The sequence below is a fragment of the Epinephelus fuscoguttatus genome, linkage group LG21 (genome assembly GCF_011397635.1).
Source record: "Epinephelus fuscoguttatus linkage group LG21, E.fuscoguttatus.final_Chr_v1".
Classification (NCBI taxonomy): Eukaryota; Metazoa; Chordata; class Actinopteri; order Perciformes; family Serranidae; genus Epinephelus; species Epinephelus fuscoguttatus.
Window position 1 is genome coordinate 13,206,706 of NC_064772.1, and position 14,784 is coordinate 13,221,489.

Sequence of the window (14,784 nt, forward strand, 5' to 3'; positions counted from 1 at the left end):
AGTGTTTGCACATTATCTTGGTGTCATGCCACTCATCCTGCCTATAACTCTAGACTATGTCTTCTACAAAGTTTAAAGCCAGTATGGATTTTGTAACAACACTTTGCCTCAGGCTGCGCTCCATTTTTAAGCCTGCTGGGAGGGAAAGCCTGTACGTGGGCTGGGGTCGCCAAGAGACAGTTCAGGGGTTCTTGCTGAACTGCATATGTCTGAGAAGTGTATTTAACAAACTGAATAAAACAGGGATCTAGTGTATACTTGCTTGTTTTTCTCGTATACCCATATGTGCTGTATTCGGCCATTGGTTTGTCTTGTGTGCTGCAGCTGTCAGGTAGAAAAGACATATGCCACGCCAGTGAAAGGACGGTCAGAATCAGAGAGACTGACCTTCAGAATCACAGACGCTGACCTTCTCTTCATAGAGCTTTAGGCAGCTAAGTAAGTGTAAATCCTCGGCAGCCCCATTAGAAATTCCTGCCTGGCTCAGCTGGCCGAAATGGAACAAAGACTCAAGCCTTTCCAAGCTACCGTTGCTGAGTGTTTTGTTGTGTTAAGTGATCTATCGGCAGTTTATCGTCTCCCTGTCAGGCTGAGTTTCAGCTGAGCAGGAAGAGAGGAGATTAAGATGTGGACACATTTTCTTTCTGTTTTCCAAAAAGCACATTTGTTTTACAGTTTAAACAGTTCCTTACCAATACATATCCTTTTCAAAATTTGCATTATAGCCTATTATGTTACATGTGTGGTTTGAAAATAATTAAATTAATAAATTACATTAGTGTACATGAATAGTTCAGAACAAGGGTTTTTCAAGTGTGACACTGCCCCCATCCTCTTGGGGGCAGTATAAACAGGAAGTGTAATGTTGTCATGGAGTCAGTCAGCTGTGGGCTCCAACTTGAGCCCCATTTTTTTTGTATATTTGTTTACATGTTGTGAAATTGGCACCGTAAAAACCATGTTGAATTAACTTAATTAGCAGCTCCTGTTTGTGTATCCATGGATACAGACAACTATCACTGGATGACTTACGATTTCTATGATTTATTAACATTTATTTGTAGTGGATGTTCATTGCAATGATGTCCTCAGAAAGTGTAAGTCACACTGAATCTAATCTTTATTTGACACCTTTGTCTTACACCCATCTTCACCTTCACCAATTTCACCAAAACACAGACTGTATGGGTTGTAGCTGCTGCTGTAGTGGGTTAATCATGTTGCAATAAATTGTAGGTGCTCATAGTGCTTGGCTGCAAGCAAACCATACAAATAGTCTATTTTTTTTAAGAGCTAGGTACAAAAAGGAGTAAAGGTAGGTATCATTTGACTGGAGAAGTTGTGATACTACTTGGCACTGGGGTATTTTGGTCAATACATGAAAGGCATTGAGTACTGATACCCAGCCCTATTTTTAACTACACAAATACAAATATTAGGTTTCTCTTTTTGTCAATATGGTTTATTGACTTTGGATAAGGTGCTGTATGTGGATGGTGTTTTCCCTCCTCATATCTGGCCTCATTTCTTTGTTTAAATGCCTGCACTGGATATTATATTGTAGTAATTCTTGTTAACATGAGCACCAATGTTAGAAGTTGTAGAAGTGGGATCTTGTTGTTGATTGTTACATTGAATAGTTGTATTGAGTTTCTTAAGAATGTGTCAGTAGTTTTAGAGAATTCTTCAGATTTTTTTACTTTGGCTGGGCAATACAAGAAAACACCAAGTAGTTCCAGGGTCAGAATCCCAAAAATCAGATATTGATAGTTTTTATTGTCAAAAGCAGTTAATGTGCTATCATGTAAGGGAGATAAATATATCACTATTTATGGGGTGAATGCTATATTAATACGCTACTTTTAAAAAAAACTCTAATAACCACATTGTGATTTGCTTAATATGAGTTTTTTTTTAACTCTTCCCTGTTAATTACTTAATTACATGCATGTTTAAACACAAGACAGTTTTTAATGGTAAATAATAAATGTTCATTATGTGAATTCTCTGAACTAACGAGGTGATAGCTGTGTGCTTGCTCACAACGGCAGCAGAGACGCACATACTGCAGCAATAAGAAGAGTGCACATGTACCCAGGATGTGCTAGATCCATTTTTAATTTGTATCGATCATATTGACTCAAAACAAGACTTTGTATCTGTAGTATAGACACTTTGGGACTCGATCTGTTATTGACATCCAGTCATTTATTTATCGGTATCTATCAAATTTATTTTAACAGTTAGTTTTGTTACGTTCCTAAAAAAGAAAAAAAATCACTGTCATTTCCCCAAATTTTTAGAGGATAGGACAAATGCAGTATTCCTCACTTTGCACTGACACACTTAATTCCTCAACAGCTGGGTTAATGGTGTCCTCCTGTCTTGCAGGGGCGTGGTGAGAGTGGACATTAATCTGCAGGATGTTGATATCGACCAGTGCTCCACTGACGGCTGGTTTGCTGGAACCCATCGATGCAACCTGACCACTATGGAGGTGAGTGTGCCGAACATGCGGATTAGACAGAAGATTGATTCGCTCTGGAAAACTGAAGTGTAACGTACACGCATTTAGTCACATCTCCACAAGGCACTCAACGGAAAAGCACTAAATCTGTACATCTTGTGGTAAATCCTCTTTAATGATACTTTTACAACCTACTTCCACTTAACTGAACACTATATGCTGCGGTTTAAAAGTATGCACGTAAAAATGTCTTTTTTAATATCTTCTTTTAGATAAGAAATGTGTATAAGGGGATTAGTTTGACTTGTCTCCAAAGCAGATCAGTGTTCTGCAAAATGTGACAGTAGCAGTAAAATCTCTGCTTGCTTTTTGTGTTTCCATCAAACATATATTAAGTGCACTGCACAATAGTTACAGCTGTTACTGTGCAACGAATCACACAGCATTTATTTTTTTAAATGTATCCCTTGATGTGTCAAGGTTGCAGTGAGAAAATGTGTTTTGGTCACACCTGAAGCTTTGTTTAACACCCCTTCCTATATCAAGGTTGTGTAGTGTGAAGTATGATGTGTCTGTGTGTTGAAACTGAATGCACAGCTTTGCATGAAACTATGTTGACAGATGGGCCCAATACTTCATTTGTAGTTTTACCTCTCATCCAGATGACCAATATTTGTTTTAGACAACTAACAGTGAAACAGTATGTCTCCAAATCATAAGGGTCGTTTTACATGGTCAATAAATATATTTAAATTAAAATTTAAGTGATGATAGTGAAGGAGACATGCTCAGTCTCAGCAGAGAAGAAACTAGCCCTGGCCATTTTAATACTGATGAAAAATAGTCTGTCTCAAGGCCTTGGAACATGTGGGCAGAGCTCTTGGACAAGATAATAAAACTCTCAGCTCTCTGCTATTTTTAAGAGGATGTCAAAATCCACTTCCTCCATTTTGAATAGAAGAACTGTTGTTCATTTGTATTTTTCTAGGTAAAATAAATAGCAACCAATTTGCAATGTACACAACTTGCAAGTCAAAATATTTCTGCTTTTATGTGGCTGCATGACTTAAACCTGCACAGTATCTAATTGTTTGGCATCTTGGAGGCAGCTGAAACATGTCATCAACATATCTTTTAAGTTAATATTTCGTACTTAGTCTTACTCCAGCTGTTCCAGAGCAACACTATTGTTCATTGGGAGCTGTGTTTGTGCCTATTTGATGATTGTAAGTCCAATATTCTCTCTCTTTTAGCTCTGTTTTTGGTCTCAACCAACCCCTGAGAGAAATATCTGGCTCTTTAGCTGCTAAATGCTCTGCTATGTTCACCAGCTATTTGCTCACTTAGTTTAATTGCTGTTTGATGTTGGGCAGGTGTGGTGTACAGTGGGTGGTACTTTTTAATTGCATATAACTGGAAATGACACAATGAAAGTTTAAAATGACTGTATGACTGTAAAACCACAAAGTTAGCCTGATAGATGCTAAATGCTTTGAAGCTGAGGGAACTGGGACTGCCCTTTTTTCCAATGGCCCAAAATTCTTTGGCCACTTTTACCAGAAAAATGTTGCATTGTACCAAAAGCCCATTTCTCCGACAGCCCATTATCCCAAAAACGAACACTCATAGCTCAGAAGTCCCATCTTTCCAAAAATACACTTTGTCTGTAGTTAGACAACCCATTCACAAATAAAAATGTTCGCATCATATGTTTCTGCAGGCCACAGAAACGCTACATTCGTCAGTAACACTGGGGTGAATGTGTGGTTAGGTTTAGACTCAAAAACCACTTGGTTATGGTTAGGGAAAGACTGTGTTTTGGCTTAAAAAAAACCTATTTGGTGGCACAAAAGTCACTGAAAAAGCAGGGATGGGTTGGTGAAAAAGACCTGGGTTTGGTTGCTCAAATGCCGCATGGAAACGCCACAGAGGGTCGATTTAAAGACTCAAATGTGCTGGGAAACTGAAATTAACTGCAAGGAGTGTGTGTCTTCAGAGAAACGGGACTTAGGAGCAATGGGCATTTGTTTTTGAGATAATTGGCTGTCACGGAAATGGGCTTTTGGTCCAATGGGAGATTTTTCGGACTCATGGGGCTTCAGAATTTTGGGCCATCAGAACAATGGCATGGCACCAATGGAACCTGCAGAGTTGGTGTTTCACTGGTAATATAAAACTATTGATTATAGCTGTTTTTACACCAATGTATTCACTGTAATCAGTACATACAAGAGAAAAAACAAGCTTTTCAATTTTCACTAACATGTAGCCTTGCAACTGATAATAGCATGTTATATGACAGCGTGATTGTCATGCTACCTCGCATTTGCAGATTACTGCTAGCTAGCTAGCAGCTAGTCTTCCGGTCGATGCTTCTTACCTGTCTTTTCAGTCTCATCATTAAGAGCGATAGATTTTGAAGAGGTGCTGTAGATCAGAGTCAGACTGCTTCATAATGCATGTGATGTAATGGATTGCAGTGAGCCTCTTTGAATAATTAATCACTCTCTTTGTCTGAGTACTTCCACCTTTCCGTGGACAGTCAATGCCAGAGACATTTGACATAGTGTGTGTGCTTACGTGCGTGTATGTGTGTGTGTGTGTGTGTGTGTGTAGGGAGGCTACAAGGAGAGAAGTACATTGTTACTGGTATAGATTTTAGCTGGGTTTGCAAAATAATGATCTCTGTGTGCTTACAGTGCAGGAGTGTGTTAGTTTTCTTGCTTACAGCTGAATGATGAAATCTGCTGTGTTCATGGCATGTTGCAGGGTGTGACTTTTATCATCTTAATCATACAAGAATGCTCATTATCTGCACATCAGCCCACATCATCATAGATAAGGACAGGTATAGAGGTGCTAGGAATACATACACATGGAGGTAAATCCTGTAGAAAAATGTCACAATACCAGAAGTTTAGTGTTCAATAACAATATCAGTGAAACTGCAGATTTCTTGACACCCACTTCAAAACCATGGTAAAAAAACAAACAAACAATGAAAACCACATACTTAAACATATTGTATTAAATTATATAAATTCGATCTGTCTTAAATGCAAATACTCGTCTGTGTGGGTTCCTGAAATTTTGTGAGCGAGGGAACATATATTAACACATAGCCTTCAGTGTTGCAGTGTTGTTGTTGTTCAGCACTTGTATAGTAAGATGTGACAGTTGGTCCCCTCCCATCACTGTGATTGGACAACTGGATAAAGAGTGACAGTGATGAGCACTGTGTTTTACCGAAACTCTCAGTGACAAGAAAAAGCACTTCATCACACTGCTGCCGTTGCTGCTCCCATTACAAAGAATTATCAAAATACGCTGGCCTTCGGAAAATTGCTCCTTCAAACGAGTCAAGGTCAGCTGTTGTTGTAGCCCTAGCTGCTGCTGCAGCTTTTTGCCATATTCCACGGGTTGTTGTCCTTCTTCCATGCTGGTGGGCTTTCTTTTTCTTTCTTTGGTATTTAACTGCAGATTAGCACTCGTGTAGGCATATTTACTGCCCTGTCAAGTCTAGAAGAATTGCATCCAAGGTACCTACAGTAGTAGAAAGAACGAGTACCATCATGTTTTCAGAATTTTGGCATCGACTTGTTCCCAAAGTATAAGTTCTTGCAACATTCCCAAGGTAAATTTCACAAGAACAGGAATGATTTTACCACCTCACTATATCTTGTGAATGTGTTTTGCAGAGTTTGTATCATAATTCATAAATTAAGCAAGATCTCCCTTCACACACTAGCAGTCTTGTAGGAATTGCAGCAAGCCATCTCCGCATCCATTACAGCTAACTACCTACCATCCCGGTCTTAAAGTGCACGACCATGTAAATCGGAGGTGACGTGGGAGGCTGATGTCTCTCCAGCTATGAATAGAAAGCTCAACTGGAGTGTAATCAAGTCTTGTTGGGCTGTGTGTGTGTGTGTGTGTGTGTGTGCGTGTGTGTGTGGTAATGTGATAAAAACAGCTTTGGGAGGGATGCCCCGTATTTACAAACAGGGATTCATTTTGTGTTATTGCTGTATTTTTTTTTTCATGCAGGTATTCCCTCCACACGTACAGTGATTTGTTGTTTAATGGGTTTCTTTGGGGCCATTTGAATAAAAAAGACAATCACTTTGGGCTGCTACAGATCCATGTTAGGACTATTTTCTTTGTTTTATTGGAGACAAAGCCGTTGGCTCAGTTGGCGTTGGCGCCGTTTATTTACTAAAGTGTTTCACTGACGTAGTCACATTTCCATTCCACCCTCAGATGCTCTTTATAACAGCATTTGAAGCAACACTGCACTTACACACTTACACATTCTGTTTTGCATGCACGTCTATGAATTCCTTTCATCACACATCCGCTGTTGTTCTACTGCTTCTTAGCAGCGTTTTAAGTGCCACCATTCCAGCGATTGAATTTGACAAAATGCAGTCGTTCCAGCCAGCCAGCCGGCTCCCTGGCCTCCCCTCACATCCTGCCTCTCAAGCTGCTGTTTGCCCAGCCAAGCATGCAGGCAGCCCAAACTCAGATGGAGGCAGATGCTATGGATGACTGATTCAGCAGGCAAGCAGAGGAAGGCAAAACAAAGTGAGGCTCGGACTGTTGACAAGAAAAATACAACAACCCAACAGTGTCAGAAACCTATGGTTATTTGATGGCCGTGCTATTTTAAAATCCAACAATTGTTAACAGTTCTCCTCGAGTCTTTCCTCACTGGTCATTTTCACAAAGCCCTTTCTTTTTCTCAGTGGAGCTGCAGTTGAGCTTTGCTATAGAAATAGCCCAGCCAAACTCTTGTTTTAAATCATATATGTTACATTAGACCATACATCAAAAGAGTATGCTAGTGTACAGAGAGAACTATTGCTATGATTTGGTGCTGTATAAATAAAAGTGACCTGCCTTTTTAAGAAAAAGAAGTTTTCAGGCTGAAAGCTGGGGCAGGCAGTTTAATTTTGGCATCACTGGGCAAAAATCCCATAATATCATTTGAGCATATTGTAATTCAAATGATCTGAGAGAAACTGGACTGCTTGGCTCTGTTTCCAGGCTCCCGATCTTTTCCTTAAGGGACTTAAGGGACGTTTTTTCTATGACTGAGTAGATTGATGACCCGTGACTAAGTGACATATTACATGTTATATTTAATGCATAACAATAACATTTTAGAATACCTAATAAACCGCATAATTAACACACAGTGAACACAATAACTGCAGGAATTTTGTGTAAAATGACCTATTATTATGAATTTTGAGCAGCTTGTTTCTTGTGAATATTGTTTATAGGATTTTCTCTTTTTTAGTTTATTTAACAATGAATTTCTTAAAAAGAAGCCTTTTAAGTATGTATGATTGTTGAAAAGAGTGTGATAGGTAACCCTTTACTGAAAAGAGAGACATTGATGACACTATTTAAGTTTAATAAACAAAAACTATATTAAAACAATAATTGCTTTGAGTGAAATCCTTGAAAATGAAAAAAATAATGCTTGAAAAATTACTTGAAAGTCCTTAAATTCATTTAATAATGTCTTTATGGACCCTGTTTTTGGTTATATTTGAGATTCTTGCAAATGCCTCTAGGAGCACTATAAAGAAACACACAGAATATCTGCCATATGTAATATTGTAAGAATATAGAAAATAACTTTTGTCATATTTGCTAAAAATGGTTATCTACTGCAGCTTTAATCATGTACAAATATGACTTGATAAAATGCTGCTGTGTTGCTGAGGAAAAAACAGTACACAATTCCCATGTTGTTGTAGATAAGCTTTGCAAGCTTTTGCAAACAGGCACTACATATATCACCATCATATTACGAGAACTTGCAACAGAGAAAATCAGCCAGAATACGCCAACGCTGCTGTCAAGGACAATATAATACACAGCAATCAATTTTATTATAAACTCTGACTGCAGACCAGTCGCTGCATGTATTAAGCCAAGAGCAAACATTGTATTTTCTTTGATTAACTACACAGTACAGCTCTGATTTATGCCAATCATGGTGAAGCTAGATGAATCATTACATAACCAAGCATGGTGCCCAAAGATTATCAACTACAATCTCGACTTAATTTCCTGTTGAAAAGGTGTATACATGCTGTTTGAGGCTGACGTTTTCCTGTCTTTCTTCCTACCTCTCATCTCTCACTAATGGCACTTCCATTAGTGTGTTTCACTGTTCTTCAAAAGTCTAGGACTTTGCCGCCCTGGGGGCACCTTTCATACGAGAACGCGGCTGTGGATGATGATGAATGTTTCAATCAATTAGCTTATTGCTCGGAACAAGTGGTGGGGCCCTGGGGGACTGTAGGCTGTGAAAGGCAGTGACACATAACCTGAATGATTACTCCAGCCGGCACGACAAGGACTCCTGACTCTGCGCTGTTTCCTGTTGAGGGCTGCTGAGTTAGAGGAGTGAGGGCCACTGGTTAGAAATGAACATTTATAAATTGAGAATGAGATGAAAGCATCAGACTTTGATCAGACATACAGGAAAGACTGCTTTTTATTCTTATCTTGATTGTTTGCAGAGGTGAAAGTGTTGTGTAGTGTCATAATACCTTTTGGGTTTTAAATCTAAAAATGTAGTGCATAGATTTTGTTTAAAATCAGTGACAGCATTGCATCATCTGGCTTGTACCTGTTTTCAGCCATGGAACCTTGACTTTTCCTTTGGCACCACCATTAGGTTGACACTTGCGCTTTGCACTGAATATTTGGCACACACATTCATTAACCCTCTAAGTGTAATTATAATACTTTGATGATTACCTGACTTCTACCTAGAGACATCATCAGTTTATAAAATATATGATGGTCCAGTCCTACTTATGCTGATGACATTCCCTTCAGTCTCAGCTGTACTGTTTGTGCTATTAAGCAAATGTTAGCATTGTTAACGGTGACGGTGAACATAATACACACCTGACAAGCATCAGCATGTTAAGGGCCTTATCAGACATAGCGCATTTTGCAGCCTGCATCTTTTTTTTGTTGTTGTTGCGAGGCAACCACCAAATCAATTCTGCTCAGCCTAACCACTATTTTGCTTCGAAGTAAACTCACAGATCTGAACCTTAAAATCTGCTTTAAAAATTGAGAGGCTGCACTTTCCCTGGCTCTGAGGGTGAGAAGATGTTTCCAAATAGTACGTTGGACACAGGGAAACTGAGACAGAGATCTGTGCGGGTACATGAGACCCTTAGAGAGAGGTGAAATCACAGGGAGTACCACCAGCTGGTCCACAAGCTTTGCTTGGATGATGGGCGGTTCAAGGGTTATTTAAGGAAGAGATGGGGAAAGCCTGACAATCCGCTGTCAGTTGTAGAGCCGATTTGTGGTTGGTCAAAGTAGTTAAAGGGGTGCAGTTCTTTAACATATGTCTAGCAGCTTGTCCTGGACAACGTTGAAAGTAAGCAAACTTTAGCTTAACACAAACCATGTTGCTACCACTTGTTGTCATCGCCACCACAGAAGGCCCGCCTCTCTATTCATCTGATTGGAAAATGGGAAAAATGCCAATGACAATGGGTGTCTTTTTGCTTTAACTTTAATTTTTTTCAGCTTAAGGTGTTCAGGGCCCTACTCCAAAAATGCAAGGCACATAGGGCAGAAAAATGTGAGGCTCTCAGCAACACAAAAGCAAAGAGCAAAACACTTAACTCTCGTTGAAAACAACAACAAAAAGCTGCCCAAGGTTGCTAAAACTCTGTCTGATCGGGGCCTTACATGTCCGTTTCAGTATGTTAGCATTAGAATTTAGCCTAATTTAACAACACAGAGCTACTAGCATGATAGTCAACTCTTGTTTGTGAGTTAACCATGTTTCTAGCCATTTTAGATGAGCTGGAATCATGTTCATGATGTGACTGTACTTTCAGAAACCTGACAGTAACTTTTAGTCCCCTTTGTCATTTTTGTCTTTGGTTTCTTCTTTTTCCAGTCAACGTATTCCCACCAGTTGGATGTGACATTAAAGTACAAATTCACTTGCATAAAATTTCACTCATTCCTGCACTAAAACTAATAACCCATATGGCTGTAAATGTCACACACTATTCACATACACATCCTTCCCCAAACACACCCACAACAGGAGCCAAACCACCACGTGGCAGGGGACATGTGATGGTCCTTGTGTTTTGTACACTCAACAGCATGTGTGGTTTATTTTGGCCTTGCCTTGGTGCTCTTTCTGTTGTTGAAAAGCCAAAGTGGATATTCCAGCTCTGTCTGTTGAATCACTGCTACATCTTGACCTTGGTTCACAAGGTTGTCCTGGCCCAGCCGGCTATCATCTCAATCACACGCTGATTTCTCCGCTGTGTACCTTGTGCTGCTGAATTAATAACGCCATCAGTGTTAAACAACTGCTGCTACCCTCCTGCTCTGTCTGCTCTCACCTTCTGTCTCTCTGTCTTATTTTTGCAAACAGAAAAGTGCACACAACACACACTTGTTGTCCTCACTTGTAAGGACATTATTTTGACTTACATTCATTCTCTGATGGCTTACCTTTGTTCCAAACACAACCACTGTATCACCAATCCTAAATAAACACTTATCCTATCCTAAGAGCGATTTAAACCTTGTTGAAATAAAACAGTAGTTGAGCTGTGATAGTTGGATTAAAAATAAATGGCATTAACCCCAGTGGTGCCCAGCCATTCATGTTACACATTGTTCCTGTGATTTACATCCCATTGTCTTTTGTGCTGCAATCTTTACTTACAGCTGTGAAGATCAGACAAAGGCCATGTATTTTATTGGCAGCTATTATAACAAGTCCTTTATCAGCAAAGGATGGCAACAGCTACAGAAGAACAAACATTTCCCAGGGTCCTGGCACAAGAGTGTCATGTACACTTATGAATTATGGATGAATTACTTAAGTGCACAAGAGCCTTTTTTTTGTTTCGGTTGGTTTACTCTCTCAGCCTGAGAAGGACATATGGCAGGTTGAATTGATGGGATTCATTTGAAAACACTTTGAAAACTGATTGCCAACTGAAATTCATTAATCAGTGTGTGTCAGTGAAAAAGATTGATTTGGCCATCAGAATTGTTGCTTCATTTGCATGCAAAGGTTTTAGGCCTCATTCAGTCCCATAATGACTTTTCTTTTGTGTCAGCAATCATTTTCTTCAAGAAAATCCAAATGGCAGCTGTACTGTAAATGAAACTGTCAGGCTTAGTAAGTATTTCATTGCTAAAATGAACGCTGTGTGCAACATAAAAAACAAAACCAATGACATATACAGTTAAATTGTTGTTTTATATGAATTTTACTTCTATAATCCCATTTAAAGCTAGTAATGTATCTCTGAGACAGTGTTACTTTTGAGAATTCCACTCCAGGTTACCAAACACGTGCCCTAAAATGTAATTTAATGCATTTTTCTATTTCTAATTTTCTATTTAATCACTTGAATTAAGTGAAATATTCTAAATACTTTGGATTATTTTTGGAATACTTCAAAATCGTCTTGCTGAGCTCATCTGCCTGGATCTTTTATTTCCATGCCAAAAACACATGACAGCATCCTGGCTGTGCATCTCAGCTGCCAGTGTCGTACAGCAGGTGCACTGCACACACTTTAAAAAAATCTATTTATGGGAAATGCATGCCTCATATGAACTTTACACCATGTGGTAACGACAAGCGAGTCGTGCTCTCTCTGAAAACACACATTTTTTTTTATAGTGGTATATTTACTGGAAATAACATACAATACAGCCAAGAGGAAGTAGGTTGTTTTAAGCAATGGTTGTTTACCAGAAACTTTCAGCTCCCCGGTGATCTCCCTCCAGCCAGCTGAAACCTAATTTAGGTTTTTGTACTTGAATGAGAAGATGCAGCAGAGATAATTCCTCATTTCAACTTCATGAATCTGCCCCCCCTTGTCTATGGCGGCACTATCATAGCGGGCAACATGAATAAAGAAAAACAGGGCATCCCACCAAAGTCAAGCTTAAAACTGCAGCGCTGCGTTGCTTGTGACCAGTTGGAACATTCCAGTGGAAAACAATTCAATCAAACTGATGCTCGCTTGTGTCCCATTCAGTTAAGACACGCAAAAGGTTTAAATTAAACAAAAATAGATATAGCAGTCTATTTAAGTAATCCTCTTTTAAAGACACTAACTGTGTTCATAATACCACATCTTAACTCAACAGAATACAGTTACTTATATTTTGTATTTTGAATACGTAAAGCCATTTCTCAAATTCCGTTACTTCCCAACCTAGCTCAGAGCACGATATAAAATCTATTTTAAATGTCCTTTTTTGTGTGTGTGTGTGTGTGTGTGTGTGTGTGTGTGTGTGTGTAATAGAACTTTTCTACTGTTTCATAAAAATTACAAACTTTCTATGATACAATGATTTCTGGCTTGACAGTTGTTATGATGTCTATATCAGTGTGGTATCTTTGCTTACAAAAACGCAAACTTTCATTCCTGGTTAAAAATGATGAAAACCAGGAATTTATTGTTTTTAAAGCACAAATTTTAAATGGTCATGGTTTGGTCATGTTTTCTTGAAATCATAGACAAAGTCATAAGGTAGCACATAGTTTTATGTTGCATATATCTCATTCTTCTGGTAGTCGAGTGTTCATTTGACATCCTGTAAATTCCCCAAACCCCTTTGTAAATGTGATGCACATTAGGTGAGTCGCAGTATCTGCTTGTTTCTCTGACAGCTTCCCCGTCCGAGTATTCCCTCTACACTCATTGAACAAAAACGCTTACCCCTTCATCTGCAGACCCATCCACGTATCGTAAGATAAAAATAGCCTTTTAGCAACTTGGGAATCTCCCTGCTATGAGAAACACGGGATCGTAGTGGGGCAGGGATTCCCTCAGGGGACCTGTATCAAGGGTAGTTTCACACCAGGCCACAGCCCTTTCAACCTGCTGATCTCGTTTCAGCAGTTTGGGTGGAGAAAAAGGACACAAAGCATCCTAATTAACTACATTCCTTGGTATGTTGCCTATTAGAGTATGTTCAGGAGTCTATAAATAGGGTAATTGCTAATTATCTACAGTGATCTCACCAAAGCTGTGATTATGCTTCAGAGTTGATAAGGGGGCTTGACAGGAAGGAAATAGAATACTGCTGCGCGCCAGCAGATATAAATCCACCCTTCAATTTGAGCAAATCCTTTTGTGCTGGGTGAATTATGCCGCATTGTATTAAAGTAGGGAGACCAAGACATTAAGTTGTACTCAAGACCAGAAAAGAAAAAGGCAGTGAATGTTAGTTTCCTTCCACTGTAGCAAGCACTTTAAGAAGTTTAAGGATGGAGATAGTTCCACAGCTTGGCAGATGGATGGAGTGTTACATCTTGGAAATGTTTTTTAAAAGTTTTCAGTGCTGGAGAAAGAAAAGAAACCTTTTTTCAAAATGTTTTTATAGCAGCAAAAAAATGAAACATCCAATGGCATGTCCTGCCAACACAGTCTGGGTCAGACAACTTGAGTATACTTTGAAAATTTTTGTAACATTGCCTACGTTTCATCATTCAGTATCCATAAAAGTTTAGAGGATTCAGTTTGTAATTGCTCTATCTTGTCATCTAAGGACATTTTTGTGTAACTAATAAATGAAACCACTGATACACAGCCTTTACATTGAAAGAAAAATGCTCTGTGTAAAGCGATCCTATCTCCTGAGGGGTATTAGAGATGAAAACATCAAGGTTGAGGGCCGTTGGCTATAACATAGTGGGACGAGAGATCACAGGACACTTCTGGTTTTAAAACTCTGGCCCCCGGCCCTCAGCAGTGCAGCCTTTCCTGAACCACTGTCCCTCTAATTGGCTCTGCGGATAAAGCTGGAACTCTGAATTTACATGGAAACACTTTGAAGACTTGAGTACAGTCGCCCCCGGGCGCAGTCTTACATTCGTTGTGCCCAGCCTCAGCAGCATACCGTAAACCAAGGCAGAAAGCAAACACTCCGTCCAGGGAGGATTGGAAAAGAGTGGAATGTAGAGGTAACATTTGTCTAGGGACCCATGAGATTGGATGTGAAATGAGTACAGCCATATGCTCACAGAGGATAGAAATAGACTGAGAAAGAATAAGGGATACAGACAAAAAGATTGACAGTACCTTGATTTACATATACAGAAGTAACCCGAATGATGACTACACTTGGGTTAAGGTTTGATTAAGATGTTTACATAACCCAAACCCTGCAGTGAGCCTCAGTGTTGCCACAAAAAGGTGACTCAGATATACACAGATATAAAATCCAACAAATCAAACATATATTCCACATGAAGTTTTGGACCATCTGTCCAT

General features: G+C 39.3%; 1 protein-coding gene across 2 annotated transcripts in view; it reads left to right on the forward strand.

Annotated features, from left to right (window-relative positions):
• gpr158a (G protein-coupled receptor 158a) overlaps positions 1 to 14,784 on the forward strand; it is a 106,174-nt gene that overhangs the window by 19,100 nt on the left and 72,290 nt on the right. For both annotated transcript variants that reach the window (XM_049565301.1, XM_049565302.1), the window contains exon 2: positions 2,392 to 2,497. In XM_049565301.1, the coding sequence (XP_049421258.1) occupies positions 2,392 to 2,497 (106 nt within the window). The remainder of the gene's footprint in view (positions 1 to 2,391; positions 2,498 to 14,784) is intronic.